General features: G+C 41.5%; 3 protein-coding genes across 3 annotated transcripts in view; all 3 read right to left on the bottom strand.

Moving 5' to 3' along the window:
* Positions 1 to 5,092: 5,092 nt before the first annotated feature.
* On the bottom strand, positions 5,093 to 6,317 carry TAS2R5 (taste 2 receptor member 5). The gene has a single exon (XM_059172678.1). It carries the CDS (start codon positions 6,178 to 6,180, stop codon positions 5,293 to 5,295), a length of 888 nt encoding a protein of 295 aa, XP_059028661.1. The 5' UTR covers positions 6,181 to 6,317; the 3' UTR covers positions 5,093 to 5,292.
* Positions 6,318 to 13,867: 7,550 nt separating this feature from the next.
* SSBP1 (single stranded DNA binding protein 1) overlaps positions 13,868 to 18,920 on the bottom strand; it is a 39,237-nt gene continuing 34,184 nt past the window's right edge. Inside the window, exons 8-9 of the transcript XR_009353020.1 lie at positions 18,223 to 18,367; positions 13,868 to 16,365 (exon numbers count right to left, since the gene is read on the bottom strand). The gene's annotated coding sequence lies outside the window, so the exon portion shown is untranslated. The remainder of the gene's footprint in view (positions 16,366 to 18,222; positions 18,368 to 18,920) is intronic.
* Positions 16,389 to 18,452, bottom strand: TAS2R4 (taste 2 receptor member 4). The gene has a single exon (XM_059172059.1). The coding sequence runs from the start codon at positions 18,450 to 18,452 to the stop codon at positions 17,550 to 17,552; it is 903 nt and encodes a 300-aa protein (XP_059028042.1). The 3' UTR covers positions 16,389 to 17,549.

Below are 18,920 nucleotides of genomic sequence, written 5' to 3'. Positions count from 1 at the left end.
ATGTGTAATGGCATCAAAACTGTAAGTATAAAACTCAGTTTATACAATAGTATATGTGTTATAGCTCCATGGTTTTTGTGCCCATGGCTATTCACGCAACAGTACCTAATAATCTAAACAGTGAAGAACAAGAGGAAAACAAACAAAAAGATCCCTGTCCTCGTGGAGTATACAGTCTAGCTTAAGGATAAAGGCAGTTAAATAAATTTAAAGATCTATTATACCACATAAGTGCTATGGGGGGAAAAGTGAAATGGAATTGGAGTGCTGGGATAACCTGAGCAGGTTCTAAGAATCCTTGGGAATCCCAGGAAAGCAGTAAATGGAGTTGGAAGGTGGTTGTGGGAGGTGGCATCTGGGTTCCTAGAGATGTTATTATTAACATGACATAGTGAGAATGCCATCATCAGGGTGCGAGTGAGTGTAGGGAATGTTTTTGGTAAGGTATAATAATAAAGTGTGACAAAAGGTGGCCTCCATGTCTGAGTTTACCCATGTGATTCTGAGGACAAAAACACAAAAGAAAGGCAAAGGATATGAGAGCTCTCTAGGGACATCTAGAATACAAATCTCAGAAGCAATGATTTGTGGTGCGTAAACAATGAATTCTGGAACACTGAACAGAAATTTAAAAAAATAAATAAAAATCAAAAAAAAAAAAAAAAAAAAAGGAGAAGAAGCAATGATTCGGCCTGGCAAGTGCTCCTGTGGGAACAATGGGAAAACCCAAAGCCAGCTGCTACACAGCTAAGGGCTTTGGAGTTCATCAACTGCAATATCAGATGTTCCTCCAACCCTTTTTCTAGTTCCTCACAAATATCCAGAGTGCTGAATTACAAAACCTTATTAAAAGAAAGAAAGCCTGAACTGTTCATACGTGTTTTCTTTTTAAGTTTTTATTTAAATTCCAGTTAGTTAACATACAGTGTAATAATAGTTTCAGGTGAACAATAGAATGACTTGACACTTAACATACATCACCCGGTACTCATCACAACAAAAGCACTCCTTAATCCCCATCACCTATTTAACCCATCCCCCTTGGGGCACCTGGGTGGTGCCTTGGTTAACCCATCCCCCTACCCACCTCTCCTCTGGCAATCATCAGTTTGTTCTCTATAGTTAAGAGTCTTTCTTGTTTCATAGTCATCTTTTACCCTATATTCAATAAGTCCTCCTCAACATGATACTATGTTAATTAGATTGATTATACATTAGGAAAACTTCAGTGATTTTAATGCTCTACTCTTTCTAACCCTTGCTGCACAGTAGAATCAGCCAGGGAAGCTTTATTTTATTATTATCATCATCATTATCATTATTATTATATTATTTTCAGTTAGCAAACATATAGTTTTTGATGTAGTGTTCAACAATTCATTAGTTGCGTATAACACCCAGTGCTCACCACAACACAGGCCCTCCTCAATTCCCATCACCCAGTTACCCCATCCCCCCACCCCCCACCTTTCTCTAACCCTCAGTTTGTTTCCTGGAGTCCAGAGTCTCCCATGGTTTGTCTCCCTCTCTGATTTCTTCCCATTCAGTTTTCCCTCTCTTCCCCTGTGGTCCTCCCCTCCACTCCTTATGTTCTACATATGAGTGAAACCATATGATAATTGTCTTTCTCTGTCTGACTTATTTCACTTAGCGTAATCCCCTCCAGTTCCCTCCATGTTGATGAAAATGGTGGGTATCCATCCTTTCTGATGGCTGAGTAATATCCCATTGTATATATAGACCACATCTTCTTTATCCATTCGTCTGTTGAAGGGCGTCTTGGTTCTTTCCACAGTTTGGCAACTGTGGCCATTGCTGCTACAGACTTTGGGATATATATGGCCCTTCCCATCTCCTCTGGGACTCCGCTTACACAATAACTACTCTGTTGCTTCTATGTGCCGTATAGCTGTTCTTTTCTTTTACATTTTCCATCTTTTTACAGATGCCTGTTACCTTCTGAGAGTTCTTTGAGCTGAACTTCCAGTTCGTTAATTAGTTTATTAAGTATTCATTAATTCACCATCAATTCTGCTGTTTAATCTAATTATTGAGTTACTTTATTTCATTTAAAAATACATATTTCAGAATGCAAAAAGAAATCAGACAGCAGGTGTGTGACCTAGAATCAGCCAACCAAGAAGCTTGCCAGCAGGACTGTGGACCTTGGAGCTAGCACCCAGGGGCACATTCACAGAGGCAGTGGCCGTGTCACAATGTTGAGAGGCACAATGTTGACAGTCGAAATGTGTGTGGTGGTTCCAGCATCAGTCCTCAGAAAGAGACCTGGTCGTGTTCTCAGTTGTTTAAACTCTCTTGGTTCCCATTCTGATCTTGACTGTCCAGTCTTCCCTCTGGAAGGATTCTGTGAGATAGCCAATTTCCTCGCAATAAATGTATTTTCTCCTTAAGTCATTTGAAGCTGAACATGAGATAGGATATGGAGAAAGTACCAGACAGATGAAGCAGTAATTTCTTCCTTCTACATAACTCAGATTCCATTGATACTATCACAAGTTATGGTTCAAAATAGTAAAGTTAAAAACATATTACTTAAAGTTATACAATTAAGGACAAATAAAACACATCAAATTTAGGGAAGGAGAAGAGTTTTGGGGTTAAGTGAGATAATCCCCAAACTGTGATGGATAGGATTCAAAAGTTACAGTTCAAAGTTGATAAACCAAGTAAGAGAGGCAAAATCTTAAAGCGCTCTGAAAGCAACTAAGGCAAATGGCAAAATATGACTACATCTGGGCAGTGGGAGGAATAATGGGGAGTGGAATGAAAACATGTTCGTTTGAAACATTTTAGTCCTCTCCTAGGCTGAATCATACTACGTAACAGAAAGAAAGGCCAGTGACACCCACATACACAGAGGCACACACAGGCACATGTGCACAGGCACATGGATCCAGCTGCAGCTCTGGGAATGCAAACTAGAAAAGATTTACATAAAAACTAGTGCAAGAGCACAGATTTGCCTCCAGATTTGTTTTCTGGGATAAAACACAAAGCAGCCTCACACCCATCCTGAGCTAAATCATGTTTAGAAAATGAAGGAAATTTAATCCCCCAAAGTGGGGAAAATGCAAGTAGTTTGTCCCCAAGAAGAGCCAGTCATAGATACTTCAGCTGTGACTGGGATCTTGGCTCCCAGGCAACCCACTAATAACCTTTCAAGTTGCAACAAACTTGAAAGACTAATTGTTTATTTCATCTGTTGAAAAATACTCATAAAGTTGGAGTTTATGAGTATGGAGTATTCCATAGGCTCACCCCAGCATAAAGACTTATAAGTATGAACAAGAGAAACTTAAGGTTTACTGGAAAATGTACAAGACCTGCAGTCCAAAGCTCTGAGACTGTTTTACCTGCATCGTTTACCAGCTGATGATCTTAAGCAAATCACTGCTCCAGCCTGAGTTTTGTGATGTATAAAATGAAGATAGAAATATTTACTACAGGAGCGCCTGGGTGGCTCAGTGGGTTAAGCCACTGCCTTCGGCTCGGGTCGTGATCTCGGGGTCCTGGGATCGAGTCCCACATCGGGCTCTCTGCTCAGCAGGGAGCCTGCTTCCTCCTCTCTCTCTTTCTCTGCCTGCCTCTCTGCCTCCTTGTGATCTCTCTCTGTCAAATAAATAAATAAAATCTTAAAAAAAAAAGAAATATTAACTACATAGAGTTGTTATTAAAATCAAGTGAGATAATGGGTGATATATACGAATACGTGGTAAAATGTAAAGGCCAACCCAAATGGGAGGTACTATTACTATCATTCTTACAATTGTTCACAAAGGACACCTGTATAAAGATAGGCATGGCATAGTGGAAAATTCATCCTACTACTAAAAATATAACCCAGGAGAAGCATCTCTCTACTTGAAATGGATGGATATTATCATTCCCAGAAGACAAAAGACAGTCCTTGACTTCATACAATGCACGGTGACATCAGAGGAGCCAGTTCTCTCCTTTGTGATGACTAACGTCTACACGTGCCCAGCACGTACCTCAGTTCACAGCTTTAGGTAAGGAAAAGACACACATTGGGGAGAATAGATTCCAGAAAGTAGATGAACATGGTTCCTAAGAAGTGAAAAAAAAATGTTAAGTATATCAAGTATTGTCCTTTGAATCCCAAATCCCCTAGAACTGAACCAAAACAAACTGTGCTCAAACAAAGCTAAAAAGATGACTGAGAAAGCACATATGAAGAGGGATGGAATACAGAGAGGCCAAAGGCAAAGCTATCTGTTTAGGAAGGTAGCATGATGTCCAAGGATAGAGCCTGGACCCCAGAGCCAGGAAACTGAGTTCTAGTCCCAGCATTTCCCTTGGCTCTCTATGAAACCCTGGGCAGGCCATTGTCCTCTACAGGCCTCTGTTTCTTTATAACATAAAAGAGGAACTGAAAGACTAATTAATGCAGCTAATTGATCATTTAGAAAATATTTACTATTTATTATAAGCTAGGGACTGTTCCGGGCATCAGGAACCTAGGAGAAAACAGAAACAGACACAGTTCTTCCAGCCATGGATTTGACATAGGTAATCTCCATCCAGCTCAAAGGCATGGTATGCTATACTCTGATTTCAGTCTGTGGAGAGACCAAAATGGACCAAAGAGGAGGAGGCTTCACCTCTTCAGGGAGCAGTGTTCTTTTTGAGAGCAGAAGCAAGTGCCCTTTACTCCCATCTTGTCCCTATCTAGGTCCTGGGCTTTGGAGCTTAATACAGAACATGACAGCCAACTGACTTTTATTGTAAAAAGCAAGTCTAGGGCTCAAAGAAACTTCTAGAAATATAAAGATATGTTGTTTCATTTTTCAATTAGATAACTAGATCTACTACAGTAGAGAAATGGGAAAATTATTTGATACTTCTTTGCTTAAAAAGCTTATCTAAAATGACAAACGTTAATGGATAGGCGAAATATAATAAAAATCAACAATCTCTATATTAATTGTTCCTAACCTCTGTTCCCTATAATAGGAAATACACAACTTATATATGTAATATTAAAAGAAATGAATTATTTAGTACATATAAACAGAATATAACACCTACTTTACCAAACATAAAGCCCCAGTCTCGATGTCTATAATACAATAAAACAGTTATACTTTACATTGCCAGAAGAGAAACAGCATTAGTTTTTATCTGAATTTCCTGTAGCTCATTTGTTGATTTGGTGTCAAAAAAGAAAAATTTTGAAAGATATGAAAGTCAGCTCCTTTATAGAGAGCTATCAAAAAGTGTCTCAAAAGAGTATTCTGAGCATACGTTTCTCTAGGATCTCCAAGCGCACACCATCTTCCAGAGAATTCTTTGACAAGTCTGCTTCACCCTGGGATTCCCCATGATCAATATGACAGAATGAAGAGAAGGATAGGCAGCCATGACTGTCTCAGAGATGAAGATAATGAGGAGATTAGCAGAAGACTTGTAGATGATGGAAAAAGGGCTGGCCAGGATGTAAACCACATGAAGGATAAGGAAGCAGCCCAAGGACTTCAGGACAGTGATGTGAGCCTTGGCCCGAGCATCTCTCCTACCAGCTGTATATACCTTCATCTTCTTGTGGTGTCTGTACAAAGAGATAATCAGCATCACGGAAGAAACAAGAAATACCATCAGAGGCAACCCACTTCCTGCATTAAGCTTTAATACATACAGGTAGTGCCAGCTTTCAAAGGGGTACAGAATGCTGCTGTTGCCTTGGGAAGGATCATAGGGCTTTAAGCCAATGAGGGTTACAAGTAACAAACTGATCATGAAGTACCCCAGAAGGCACCAGAGACTCAGGCAATAGGCTCTCTGCTTCAGCCACATGCAGACAGGGTGCTCAAGGGTCATGATCTTCCTGCAATAGAAAACACTGAGGAAAGCAGCAAACCACAGGCTGGCCTGGCTTACCAGGATCCAGAAGACACTGAGATACCGAAGCCAGTGGCTACTGTGGAAAAGTGGAAACAGGCTTAAATCCATCATAATCAGCCACTGCAGGAGAAATCGGCAGACAGCCAGGCCCAGGACAATGAGGTTGTATGAGGACCCATTGAATTTTCGGACCCATTCTCCAAAGCTCCAAACCACAAGGACACCATTTCCAACCAGCCCAATGAGAAATTCGGCCACCGCCACCACCATCAGCAGTGCTAGGGCAGCACTCAGCATGGCTGGGGACAGGAAGGAGTCTGACTTCTGTCACAGAAGGTGTCCTGCTTCAGCAGGAATGTGTGTGCCTGTGGTTGAGTTTCAGCTCCCCAGAGGGTGAGACACCCAAGGTAAGTCTTCACACCACAGAATCTGGATTTGGCCTTGCCCTGCTGTTCAAGACTGAAGAGCTGCGACCAGGCACAGAGAGTTTAGAAATTATGATCCCCTCTGTATTTGCATCCACATGAATGCACTCTGTGCCTACACTCAGAGACTTAAAATAGCACCACAGATACTGGTTCCCCTTCTCAAGGGTCATGAGATAGCATCTAGACACTAGCACATATTAAGACCCTTCAATAAGAAGATCAAATCAAAACATTCTCAGATTTTATACAGTTGCCAAATGTGAGCTCATTATTATTTAAAAAATCTTATTTTTATAAAAAGTACTCTGAACATAAAAATATGAAAGCTGAATAAACTCAAATATAAAATATATTTCATTATCAAAAAATAATAATAAAGTAAAAATATATTTCACTATCAAAGAGAGAAGTAGGGAAAATTTGGGGGAAGAAAACAATCAGAGAACAAAAATAGCACATTTAAGTGCCAAATAATTTAAAAAAAAAAAATGGAAGTCAGGGAGAGGAGCCATCACTGCTAATCTGAGTCTTTGAGGTCATCTGTCCTAATTTATGATCAAGTACCCACACACACATGACTCAGCATATATCTCAAACCAAGGTCATAGAGGAAGGAAATGAGCTCAAATAAGTGAAAAAAGACTAGCACAGTTATCAAGAAATATAGTAAAGTGTTTCATTTATTGTCCAGATTCCAACTTCCCTAGGACCAGTCTAACACAAATGTTTATGGAAGGTTGAATTCTAAGACAGCATCAAAGAGATTTTGAATAATCCTTGAGCAGGATGGGACTGTAAATAAGACAGGTTGTCACTTCTGTAACTAGGTTATGTTTTATGGCAAAGATAAAGGGCTTTTGCAAATGTAATTGAACCAGTTGCATTTGAACTACTCAAAAAATTACCCTGGGTGTGTTTCACTTAACCAGTAAAAGTCTTGGAAGAGAAACTGGGCCCTCCTACTGACCTTGAAGAATCCAGCTACCAGGCTGTGAGAGAGACACATGACAAGAACTGTGAGGTGTTGAGATTGGCTCGCAGAAGGCAGCAGCAGGAAAACGGGGACCTTTGTCAAACAACTGCAAGGAACTGAATTCTGCAAACAACGAGTGATCTTGGAAAAGAACCTAAGCTCCAAAAACCTACAGCCCAGTCAACATGGGGACTGTAGCTTTTAGGACTCTGTGCAGAGGGACCACGTAGGCTGTGACTGGACTCTTCACCCACAGAAACTGTGCAATAAATGTGTGTGTTGTTTTAAATTGCTAAGTATCTGCTGCTACACCGCAAACAGAAGACCAATACAATGGTCAAACTAGGCCAGAAACTATGAGGAAACAAGGAGAAAGAGGAACTGAATTGGGAAGAAGGAGGAAGGCGAGGCTAGCTTCGGAGGAAGTCAGCATGGATGCAGAGGAAAGACCAAAGTATCTGGAAAGAAACCAAAAACCCCACCCCAGGCCCTTTGATTTGGCCACAAGCAGAGAGGGTTCAGGGGTCATGATCTTCCTGCAGTAGAAGTCACTGAGGAGCCAGCACATCCAGGACAATGAGTTTGTTTGGGGAGCTCTTTACATTTTCAGATCCATTCTTCAAAACTCTAGACCACAGGATCCTATTTCCAAGCAGGCCAATGAGAAATTAAGCCACAGCCATGACCATCAGCAGCGCCAAGACAACGGTCAGCATGCCTGTTCCAGAAGGTGTCCTGCTTCAGCCGTGTGTGTGTGTGTGTGTGTGTGGGGGGGGGGGGGGGGTGTCCTGGCTGAGCTTCAGATCCCGAGAGTGATACAGAATTAAGGTAGAACATTCCACTCCTCAGAGTTCAGATTCTGTCACTGTCCTTTTGAAATCCATTCTCTGACAAAGAAGACACAACTGTGAACACAAGTAATGTTCTCAAAGGTAAGAGCCTCACTTCCATTTGCATCTGCATGAAGCTGGCCTAGCATCTGAGATGAAGAACAAGCCACAGCTACAGACTGTCCTTCCGAAGGAAGCAAGTCAAATCCACCGAGCTCCTGGACCCTGCTCCCACCCATCCTGACTCTGTAGAGCCGAAATAAGACATTCTAAGAATCTCAACAGTGGCAAAAGCAAAGCACCTCATATTATAAACAGGCCAAGTACAACATTAATGAATAACTTCGCAAATATTTATTAAATGTCTATCGTGTGCCAGGCCCCTAATCCAGGCTCTGGGGATACAATCACCACACACACACACACGAAAAAAAAACAAAGTCCCTACTGTCCCAGAGCTGATATTCTGGTGGGAGAAGCAAATAACTAATGCTGTTTTAACATGCTTGTAACTTGAATATATAAATCTAGAGTTGTATTTATATACACACAAAGACTTGTTTCACTACCAGGGAAACAAAGAAAAAAATAGGGTGAGAAAATGAGTAAAAACAACTATGAGACAAGATAAATATTTACTGCTGAATACTATGCTAGAGGAGGTCAAGATGGAGAGAAATCTGGGAACGACAGTGCTACTTCACTAGCACTAATATGGTGGGTCAGTACCGCCTCTTGGTGGGAGGTGTCTGGAAGGAGGAGGAGGGGTGCAGTTGTAACCCATAAGTAACAAGGATCACAATCTTCGAGGAAGATTATGATAAGAATTGTTGTGCCCAAATTTCGAGGACCCCCCCCCCCCAAAGACGACCACCAGAGTCCAGAGTCAAAGCCAAACAGCAAGGGTCGTTTATTAGGAATTCAAACCCGGACCTCCGCACACTCGTAGCGGGTGACGCTAAGAGGTCCCGAGCTCAGGATCACAACATCTTTTATACATTATTTTTGGGGAGGCAGGGACTTAGCATACATCATAGTATCTTATAACAAATTGCCACATACCGCGGGAAAATCAAAAAGGAACTCTATAATATGACTGGCGCGCTACAGAGCAGGAAAGGGCTGGGAACAGATTATTGGTTAGGTCCAAGGGCTGTCAATCTTCAAACTGCTGAGTTGGCACTGGTAGGGTATGTGTCACCTCAGGATTGACCGGGGTCTTCCTGTCAAGCCGCGGTGCACCAGATGGTTGTTATCTCTCGGCCCAGAGCCGGATGGGGGGTCCGGGAGCAGCCATTCTGTCAGGTTCAATTCTGGGCGGAGGATGTGTGGTTCCAAAGTGTCCATAGAAAGTCTGCTGGTATTTTTCCATCTCCTCATGGGTTAGCAAGCGAAGATACAGAAGCAGAAATAGTGGTAATGGTTATAATTTAGGCATCTCAGAATCAGTAGCATGGCTGTGGGGAGGACAAGTAAAAACCCCAGGGCAGGGAGTGACTTGGAAGATGAGAGGACAGAAGCTATTTTTGTCTGCTTCCATAAACATGAAAACTTGGGGAGAGAGGTTAAGTACAGCAGACAAAAGTTGGAAGATGATCTAAAAGGCAAAGCTTAATTTCACTTCTCCTGAGAGTGAGCTGGACTTTGAGACTTCTAAACAAGAGACTCTGGAAAGGGAAACAGAGTAACCAGGCAGTGGAGAAACCCAACAGACACCACCTTAACCAAGTAATCAAGGGTAATATGACCAGTGAGAAGTTCATGATGATATCTGGTATCCCCCAGCGTGACATGAGGAGAAGGGCACCTCATCTTTTTTGGACTCCCTCTCTCCACCCAACCTCCATTAACTCCTGTCACTTCCCGGTTGTTAATTTCCTTGCCAGGCAAATTCTCACAGGATTCCCTTTCACACTTTATTCCTCAGGGAATAAAACTGACCATAAGCCAATTACGCAAATCCCTGGGGGGTTCTGTCAAACTACCCTTTCCCCCTCGACTCCTACACCCCAGAGCAATGGGAGGCAGGGCACACAAAATTTGAAAAGAGTTCCCAATAGACCCTGCTTCTCACTCCTCCAACCTTCCTTGAGGAGCAATGGTGAGATCAGAGGCTCCAGCTCCAGCTCTAACTTACAAAAAAGGAAGAAAAAGTTATATTTTAAGTGCTTTCAGTAAGCTTTAGTATCACCTGAAGACTCCACCATTTAAGGCTATCTTAAGAGTTACATTCAATTCATACTTTAAAAGACTAATGTCTTCTTCCTCTAAACCCTTCTTCCCTTTGTTTTTCAAAACAACTGAAAATGGCTCATCAACAGAATGCTAATAACAGCAGAAGCCCAAAGTCACACCTGTTTAGGTAAAATTTAGGCAATAAAAGAAACCTAAAATCCTTGAAATGACCCATAAATACTGTGAACAAACTGGTGGTTGGGGGATAGGTTCCAGCTTCAGAGTGAATGCATCACAAGAATAAAAGGCACAGCCTGGGAAGACAGTCAGTGATATCATAATAGCTTGTACGGTGACAGTTGGTAGCTATGCTTGGGATGTGCACAGCGTAATATTTAATTTATCAAATCACTATGTTGTACACCTGAAACTAATGTAGCATTGTCTGTCAACTATACTCAAAATTTTTTTAAAGTGGTTTTGAAATGAAAAAGTAAAAATCCTTAGAATGCATAAGAACTTCATTTAGTTCATCCATGAATTGTATATACTTTCTGTTGGGTCCACAGGCTCTGGGAATGCAGGAGGAACAATAGAAATGACCCCCAGCCCGCCATCTTCCAGCCTCCTCCCCACCCCTTTTCCTTAACCCTTGACTCTCCCGCCAAAAGGATTTATGCCCAGGTCACATCTCCATAGGTAACCCGATACCTATGCAGGAAACAGAAGTATCAGGACCCCCCACCCCATACCCTCCAATCACCAAATACCCTACCATATATGGATGTGAGCCCATGCCCTTCCTTGGCCCGATAAAAGACCCCTGCAGTGGCAGATATCGAAGAGGTTACTGCCTATGTTCTCCTCTAAGATTCTGATGGATTCCTGTCCCACATTGAGATCTTTTATCCATTTTGAGTTTATCTTTGTGTACGGTGTAAGAGAATGGTCAAGTTTCATTCTTCTGCATATAGCTGTCCAGTTTTCCCAGCACCATTTATTGAAGAGACTGTCTTTTTTCCACTGTATATTTTTTTCCTGTTTTGTCAAAGATTAATTGACCATAGAGTTGAGGGTCCATATCTGGGCTCTCTACTCTGTTCCACTGATCTATGTGTCTGTTTTTATGCCAGTACCATGCTGTCTTGGTGATCAAGCTTTGTATAAAGCTTGAAATCAGGTAACATGATGCCCCCAGTTTTATTTTTGTTTTTCAACATTTCCTTAGTGATTCGGGGTCTCTTTTGATTCCATACAAATTTTAGGATTATTTGCTCCAGTTCTTTGAAAAATACCAGTGGAATTTTGATCGGAATGGCATTAAAACGATAGGTTGCTCTAGGCAGTATGGACATTTTAACAATGTTTATTCTTCTGATCCAAGAGCATGTAATGGTCTTCCATCTTTTTGTGTCTTCTTCAATTTCTTTCATGAGTGTTCTATAGTTCCTTGAGTACAGTTCCTTTACCTCTTTGGTTAGGTTTATTCCCAGGTATCTTATGGTTCTTGGTGCTATAGTAAATGGAATAGATTCTCTAATTTCCCTTTCTGTATTTTCATTGTTAGTGTATAAGAAAGCCACTGATTTCCATACTTCTTTCAAGATATGTCTCCAAAGGCACAGGAAACAAAAGCAAAGATGAACTTTTGGGACTTCATCAAGATCAAAAGCTTCTGCACAGCAAAGGAAACAGTCAAAAAAACAAAGAGGCAACCCATGGAATGGGAGAAGATATTTGAAAATGACAGTACAGACAAAAGGTTGATATCCAGGATCTATAAAGAACTCCTGAAACTCAATACACACAAAACAGACAATCATATCAAAAAATGGGCAGAAGATATGAACAGACACTTCTCCAATGAAGACATACAAATGGCTATCAGACACATGAAAAAAATGTTCATCATCACTAGCCATCAGGGAGATTCAAATTAAAACCACATTGAGCTACCACCTTACACCAGTTAGAATGGCCAAAATTAGCAAGACAGGAAACAACATGTGTTGGAGAGGATGTGGAGAAAGGGGAACCCTCTTATACTGTTGGTGGGAATGCAAGTTGGTGTAGCCACTTTGGAGAACAGTGTGGAGATTCCTCAAGAAATTAAAAATAGAGCTTCCCTATGACCCTGCAATTGCACTACTGGGTATGTACCCCAAAGATACAGATGTAGTGAAAAGAAGGGCCATCTGCACCCCAATGTTTATAGCAGCAGTGGCCACGGTTGCCAAACTGTGGAAAGAACCAAGATGCCCTTCAACAGACGAATGGATAAGGAAGATGTGGTCCATATACACTATGGAGTATTATGCCTCCATCAGAAAGGACGAATACCCAACTTTTGTAGCAACATGGACGGGACTGGAAGAGATTATGCTGAGTGAAATAAGTCAAGCAGAGAGAGTCAATTATCATATGGTTTCACTTATTTGTGGAGCATAACAAATAGCATGGAGGACAAAGGGAGAAGGAGAGAAGGGAGTTGAGGGAAATTGGAAGGGGAGGTGAACCATGAGAGACTATGGACTCTGAAAAACAATCTGAGCGTTTTGAAGGGGAGGGGGTGGGAGGTTGGGGGATCCTGGTGGTGGGTATTGGAGAGGGCAGGGATTGCATGGAGCACCGGGTGTGGTGCAAAAGTAATGAATACTGTTATGCTGAAAATAAATAAAAAATAAATAAATAAAATAAATACTGTTATGCTGGGAAAAAAAAATTAAAAAAAAAAAAAAAAAGACCCCTACCGCCTCACTCCCAGCGCAACTTCCCCCACTCCCCTTTCTGGCGTCGAGGAACCTTGCCCAAGGGTGCCCACCTCCTCCTGATGTGACTTTCCTGGCTCCCCTTCTCCTGAGCCCTGAAACTTGGCCAGAGAGTGCCTTTAATAAATCTTGCCTTGTGCCTACCTCACCTGGTGTCGTGTTTATCTCGCCTATAAAATCTTACACTTTCCCAGCACCTTTCTATTGGCCTATTCCTTCCCATGTTGCAGCATTCAAAATAAATTTAAAATTTTTTTTCTTTCATATTGCTATACTTTTTGTTTAAAAATATATCTCACCTAAAAGAAAAAGCTTCTGTAAGGAAGGAAACAGTCAACAAAGCTAAAAGGCAACCTACATAGTGGGAGAATATATTTGCAAATAACATGTCTGATAAAGGGTTAGTATCCAAAATATAAAAAACTGATAAAACTCAACACCACAAAAAGAAATAATCCAATTTAAAAATGGACAGAATATATGACATTTCTCCAAAGACGTCCAGACGGCCAAAAGACACATAAAAAGATGCTAGGCATCACTCATCATCATCATGGAAATGCAAATCAAAATTACCATGAGATACCACCTCACACGTGACAGAATGGCTAAAATCAAAAGCACAAGAAACAAGCACTGGTGAGGATGTGGAGAAAAAGGAACCCTCTCACACTGTTGGTGGGAATGCAAACTGGTACAGCCACTGTGAAAAACAGTATGGAGGTCCCTCAAAAAATTAAAGATTGAATCACCATAGGACCCAGTAATTTCACTACGAGGTATTATGCAAAAAAAATACAGAAACACTAATTCAAGGGTACACATGCATCCCCACGTTTATTGTAGCATTGTTTACAACAGCCAAACTATGAAAGCACCCCATGTGTCCATCAATATATGAATGGATAAAGAAGATGTAGTGTGCGCATGCACGCGCACACACACACACACACATACAATGAAATATTATTCAGCCATAAAAAATGAACTTTTGCCATTTGCAACAACATGGATGGATCTAGAGCATATAATGCTAAGTGAAACAAATCAGGAAAAGGCAAATACCATATGATTTCACTATATGTGGAGTTTAAGAAACAATACAGATGGGCAAAGGGGGAAAAAGAGAGAGAGACAAACCAATAGACTCTTAACTACAGAGAACAAACTGAAGGTTACCAGAGGGGAAGTGGGTAGGGGATGGGTAAAATAGGGGATGGTGATTAAAGAGAACACTTACCATGATGAAAACACAAAGTAATAAAAAATTAAAAATTGATAAACACACACACACACATCTCACCTAAATTTCAAGCTTAAAAGCCCACTATCTCTCTGCATGATATCATGACATTTATTTCACCTAAGGAACTAAGCACCTATAAAATTTTTATACCTCCCCCTACATGGTATTATTATATTATACAACATTAATCTTATATTATGAAATATTAATTATATATACATGTACATATGTGCATGTGTGTGTGTGTCTATGTATGCATATATTAGGAGCCCTGGGTGGGTTTTTCAGGCTGGACATACCATGCTTCTGACACCCTTTTGAATATTATCTTCTTTTTTTTTTTAAGATTTTATCTTTTATGAGAGAGAAAAAGCACAAGCAGAGGAAAGTGTGAGGGAGAAGGAGAGGCAGGCTTCCTGCTCAGCAGGGAGCACGATATAGGGTTTGGTCCTAGTCCCTGAGATCATGACCTGAGCCAAAGGCAGAAGCTTAACTGACTGAGCTACTCAGGTGCCCCTTGAATATTTTCTTCGTGTCCTAGGAGATAAAGCTTTATAACTGGGCATGATTCTCCACTGTCCCAGTCTTTCCATCCACCTGGTGATATTGTTAAAAAAGAACTGGCTTTTAGAATCCGAAAACAAATTGGAGCCTTAGGTCTGCCCCTTCTTAATTAATGTGCCATTTATAATTCCTGTTTGTGCCTCAATTTTTTCATCAGTATGACGGGCAATACTAACATTCTCTACGAAGTTGTGAGGAACCAACAAAATCACATGTGAAAATGTAGCTCAGAGAATACTGGGCTTTAGCCATCCAAAGTTAAATGGCAACATGCCCGATCTACAGCTCCACAGTGTTTCATGACGTCATACAGACGCTGCCCCGGCACCCGCCCTTCATTTCCACCAGTGCCTCTTCTTAACAGGGAGTTTTAAACATCCCTCCCTTCCCTGGTTAGGCAGAGCATATAGGGAGGAGGAGGAGGAGATTGCTTATTAGAGAGCCTGTAAGGTATCATATCTTAAATAAACTCTAAAATTTTTAAAGTCCTGGTTAATAAGTATTTAGTGGCAGAGCATACTGGAAGCAGCAAAACTCCCAACCTACGACATCGTTAAAAACTCTACCCAAAGAGGACTACAGGCAAGTGTCCCAACAAAAGAATACGGCATAGTGAGGTTTGTCGAGTATGGCAACAGAGACCCAAAACTACAGTGTCTGAAAGAATGGAGATGTTTATTTCCCATGAACAGTCGCTGAGTTAAGGTGTGAATAGTCCAGAGCTGGGGTGATGTCGGGTGCCCCACGGTGTCGGGAAATGTGAAGCCAACTAGGATGGATGAATTCTCCACTATCCCCAGGCAGTCCCTTCAACTGCTGGCCCAAGATGGCCAGTGGTTACACCGCCATTCCAAGCACAGGAAGAAGAGGGAAAAGGGGAAGGGAGGGCCCACCTGTTCGAGAAACACCACCTAGAAATGAAACACATCACTTTCTCCTCACACTCCGCTGGCAGAATGTGATCACGGGTGATGCCTACTTGTAAGAGAAAGCTGTAAAATGTAATTGGCTGCCAAAGCTCTAGGTAGCTAAAAATTCTGTTATTATAGAAGAGAAAGTCAAGAGAATGGGTCTGGGGGGACCATGAGGCTTTCTGCTTCTGACTTAGAGTTCTTATGTCATTGTGTATATTTAATCCTTTTATCTCCTAATCTTAAGATCCTAACATGATGAAAACCTTCTTTTTTTTAGCATAAAATATTGGTTTGGGTAATCCTTACTGAATAATGCCGTCAAGATTCTGGTGTCCAGAATGGGAAACAACAGGTAATTTGTAAAAATTTGGAGATTTCTCATTTTTTTCTATTTTAATAAAGAGACTGTTATTTTAATAAGATCATTTACTCTGAGATGTATAAACATCACATAAGTACTTTGTAAATACAAAAAACTATACAAATATAAATTATTACCCCCAATTCCCACTCCAAAGCTGATCAATATTCCATCTTCAGATTTCTGTTTCTCCAGAGCCAGTCCTGCTGTCTCAACTACCCTCCTATACAAAAAAAAAAAAAAAAAAAAAAAAAAAAAAAACAGTGTTCCCCTGAAGAACAGTGCAGAGCTCATACAATTTAGTAGATAAATTCATAAGCAGATGACACATATTCACCAAAAGTCTGATGCTCCCACTACTAAGCTATTTAATAAACTCTTGGCTTTCCCCTGAATTCCATATTACATGACAGGGTATAATCTTTTGTAAAGTTGTACTCAGATTGTGTTAATTTCACTATTTGGCACTCACCTCTTTTTAAAAGATTTTATTTATTTATTTGAGAGAGAGAGAGAGAACACAGAGGGAAAGGAAGAGGGAGAAGCAGACTCTCTGCTGAATAATAAGCCCAATGCGGGGCTTGATCACCGGACCCTAAGATCATGCTCTGAGCTGAAGGCAGACACTTAACCCACTGAGCCACCCAGGTGCCTCCTAGCACACACTTTTGAACTCAGGCTGACTCCCTGGATTTTGAGATCCTTGGAACTCTCCTAGATCGGGCTCCTGTCACTCTAATCCCTGCCTTCTAGCATTCTATTACCTTTCCGTTACCATTAAGGAAGGAGCCCTTCCCTTCTTTCCAGAACAAACCTAGAAATTCAGTCCTAGAGTTTCTTGATAATAATAGCTCAATGACTGTGACCCAGCATGGTGAGGGTTCTTTTCGTGTACATCTGCCACAATATACACCTGTTTTCTCTCTGCCTTCTCTTTCTTCCCTTTTCTCTCTACAACTTTCTTTTCCTCCTATTGCTCTTTGCATCCTCTTGCTATGTTTTAAGCCAGTCTAGTGCCTACTGATGACTCATCCACTGGTAAGCCCTTACCCAGGGCTCCTCAGCTAAACCTCAAAAATTTAACTCATGGTGTGAACCATAATGTATTGCTTAATTTGGGGGAACTCCCCCTTATACTCAGTAGCTCATGGAACAATGTGGTGACTTCCACCAGCCAGGGATGCAAACTACATGATAAATAATGTCTTAAACTTAGAAAAAAAAAAATGCCTAATATTTTAAATGTTTTAAATTGCAGAATAAACTGAAGTACAGACAGGCACTCAAAGGCCAAGGAGGTCAGCTTAGCAATTACAGAAATGGAGTCCACAGTCCATAGTCCGCTAACAGAGAAAGTCTTGCTCCCAAACCATGAGGTGACTCCAGCCACCATTCACTACTGAAATTCTACTCCTTGTTGAAACAAAGAATCGCCTTTGCTTTTGTTCTCAGTGTAGGGTGTGTGAGAATAATGAGAACGGAATGTCCTAGGGCGTAAATGGTGGAAATAACCATGCAGATAGATCTGGCTCCCAAATCCATCCCGACAAAGGGGAAATAGTGCGGCAGAGAAGCGAGCGAGTAGGGAATGTACAAGATGAGGAAACAGATCATGAGCTTCATAGCGCCCAGGTGAGCTTCGGTCTGGGGAGTCCAAAAAAGAGTGGCGTTTTTCTGCATCTTCTGTATATGTCTCCTCAAGGAATGAATCAACAAGGAAGCAGAAGTCACATTAATGATGAACTGGAGAAACGAGCGCAAGACCAAAGAGATCACCAACGACAAGACGCCCTCGTTGATGTCACATCCTGTCCCATTCCTCCCAGGCACAAATTCGGGAAAGCACGACGTCTGTCTGAGCGCCACATACAGGAGAGTGGTGAAGGCAGAAATCAGCGCACAGGCTAGCACGAGCCTGGGGATCTTTGGGGAGAGATTTCGTTTCAGCAGGAGAAATACCGCGTGTTGCATGTCCGTAATCTTCACACAGTACAAGGCATTGAGCAAGGTGACAAGCCAGAGACTATTCGAGTCCAAAAACATCCAACACAACAGGAAAAAAGTAGATAAGTGCACTGACCTTGCCACATTTGGAGAGATGAAGAAGTAACTGATGTTGAGGAAAAACAGTCCCAGCGTAAGAAATCTGGTGACGCCCAAGCTGAAGAGGATCCTATTTGAAGAGGAGATTCTGGGGCTTTTGAGCCACGTCCGAAAACTGACCACTGCAAAAAAGAGATTTACAATGAGTCCCGCAAAATTCAAAATTGCTGAGACACTAATGGCAAGAAAAAAGAATATCTGAAGCATATTTCCTCATCGAGAACTTAGCAGTGTGGTCTGGACGCTGGGAATAGGAGAAATAACTGAGATGCGTAAGTAGGCACCAGGACCCAGCCAGGAAGGACATTGCTTCTCTAATTGTCTCCAGTGTGACAAATGAACCATTAATGGTCTAAAAGCCAGCTGCTTTTCCTAAGATGCAAATCTTCCCAGGATTGCATTACTATTTCTTCATTCATATCCTGTTTTCCTTAGAAATGCCTAATTAAAACAGCCCTAGTGAACTCTGAAAACAGAGTCCACTCTGCCAAGAGGATAGCTAGAGGGAGAAGCTATGGAAGGCTCCAAGACTTCAAATCCAAGGGACAAAACTCCAGTCCACCAATGTCCCTGCCCCTCTTTCACAGGGAATAAAGCTCTTCTTCATAGCAACCCCAGAAGATAGTGGGAAATCCCAGGCTTCACTCCCACTGACCCACTCTCTTCCACATATGG

This window comes from Mustela lutreola, chromosome 4 (genome assembly GCF_030435805.1).
Source record: "Mustela lutreola isolate mMusLut2 chromosome 4, mMusLut2.pri, whole genome shotgun sequence".
NCBI classification, from domain to species: Eukaryota; Metazoa; Chordata; class Mammalia; order Carnivora; family Mustelidae; genus Mustela; species Mustela lutreola.
This window is presented reverse-complemented; position numbering and strand designations above follow the sequence as displayed.

What these genes read in the sequence shown, in the direction of transcription:
- TAS2R4 (XM_059172059.1), bottom strand. Translation starts at nt 18,452, where the DNA reads ATGCTTCAGATATTCTTTTTTCTTGCCATTAGTGTCTCAGCAATTTTG.
- TAS2R5 (XM_059172678.1), bottom strand. Translation starts at nt 6,180, where the DNA reads ATGCTGAGTGCTGCCCTAGCACTGCTGATGGTGGTGGCGGTGGCCGAA.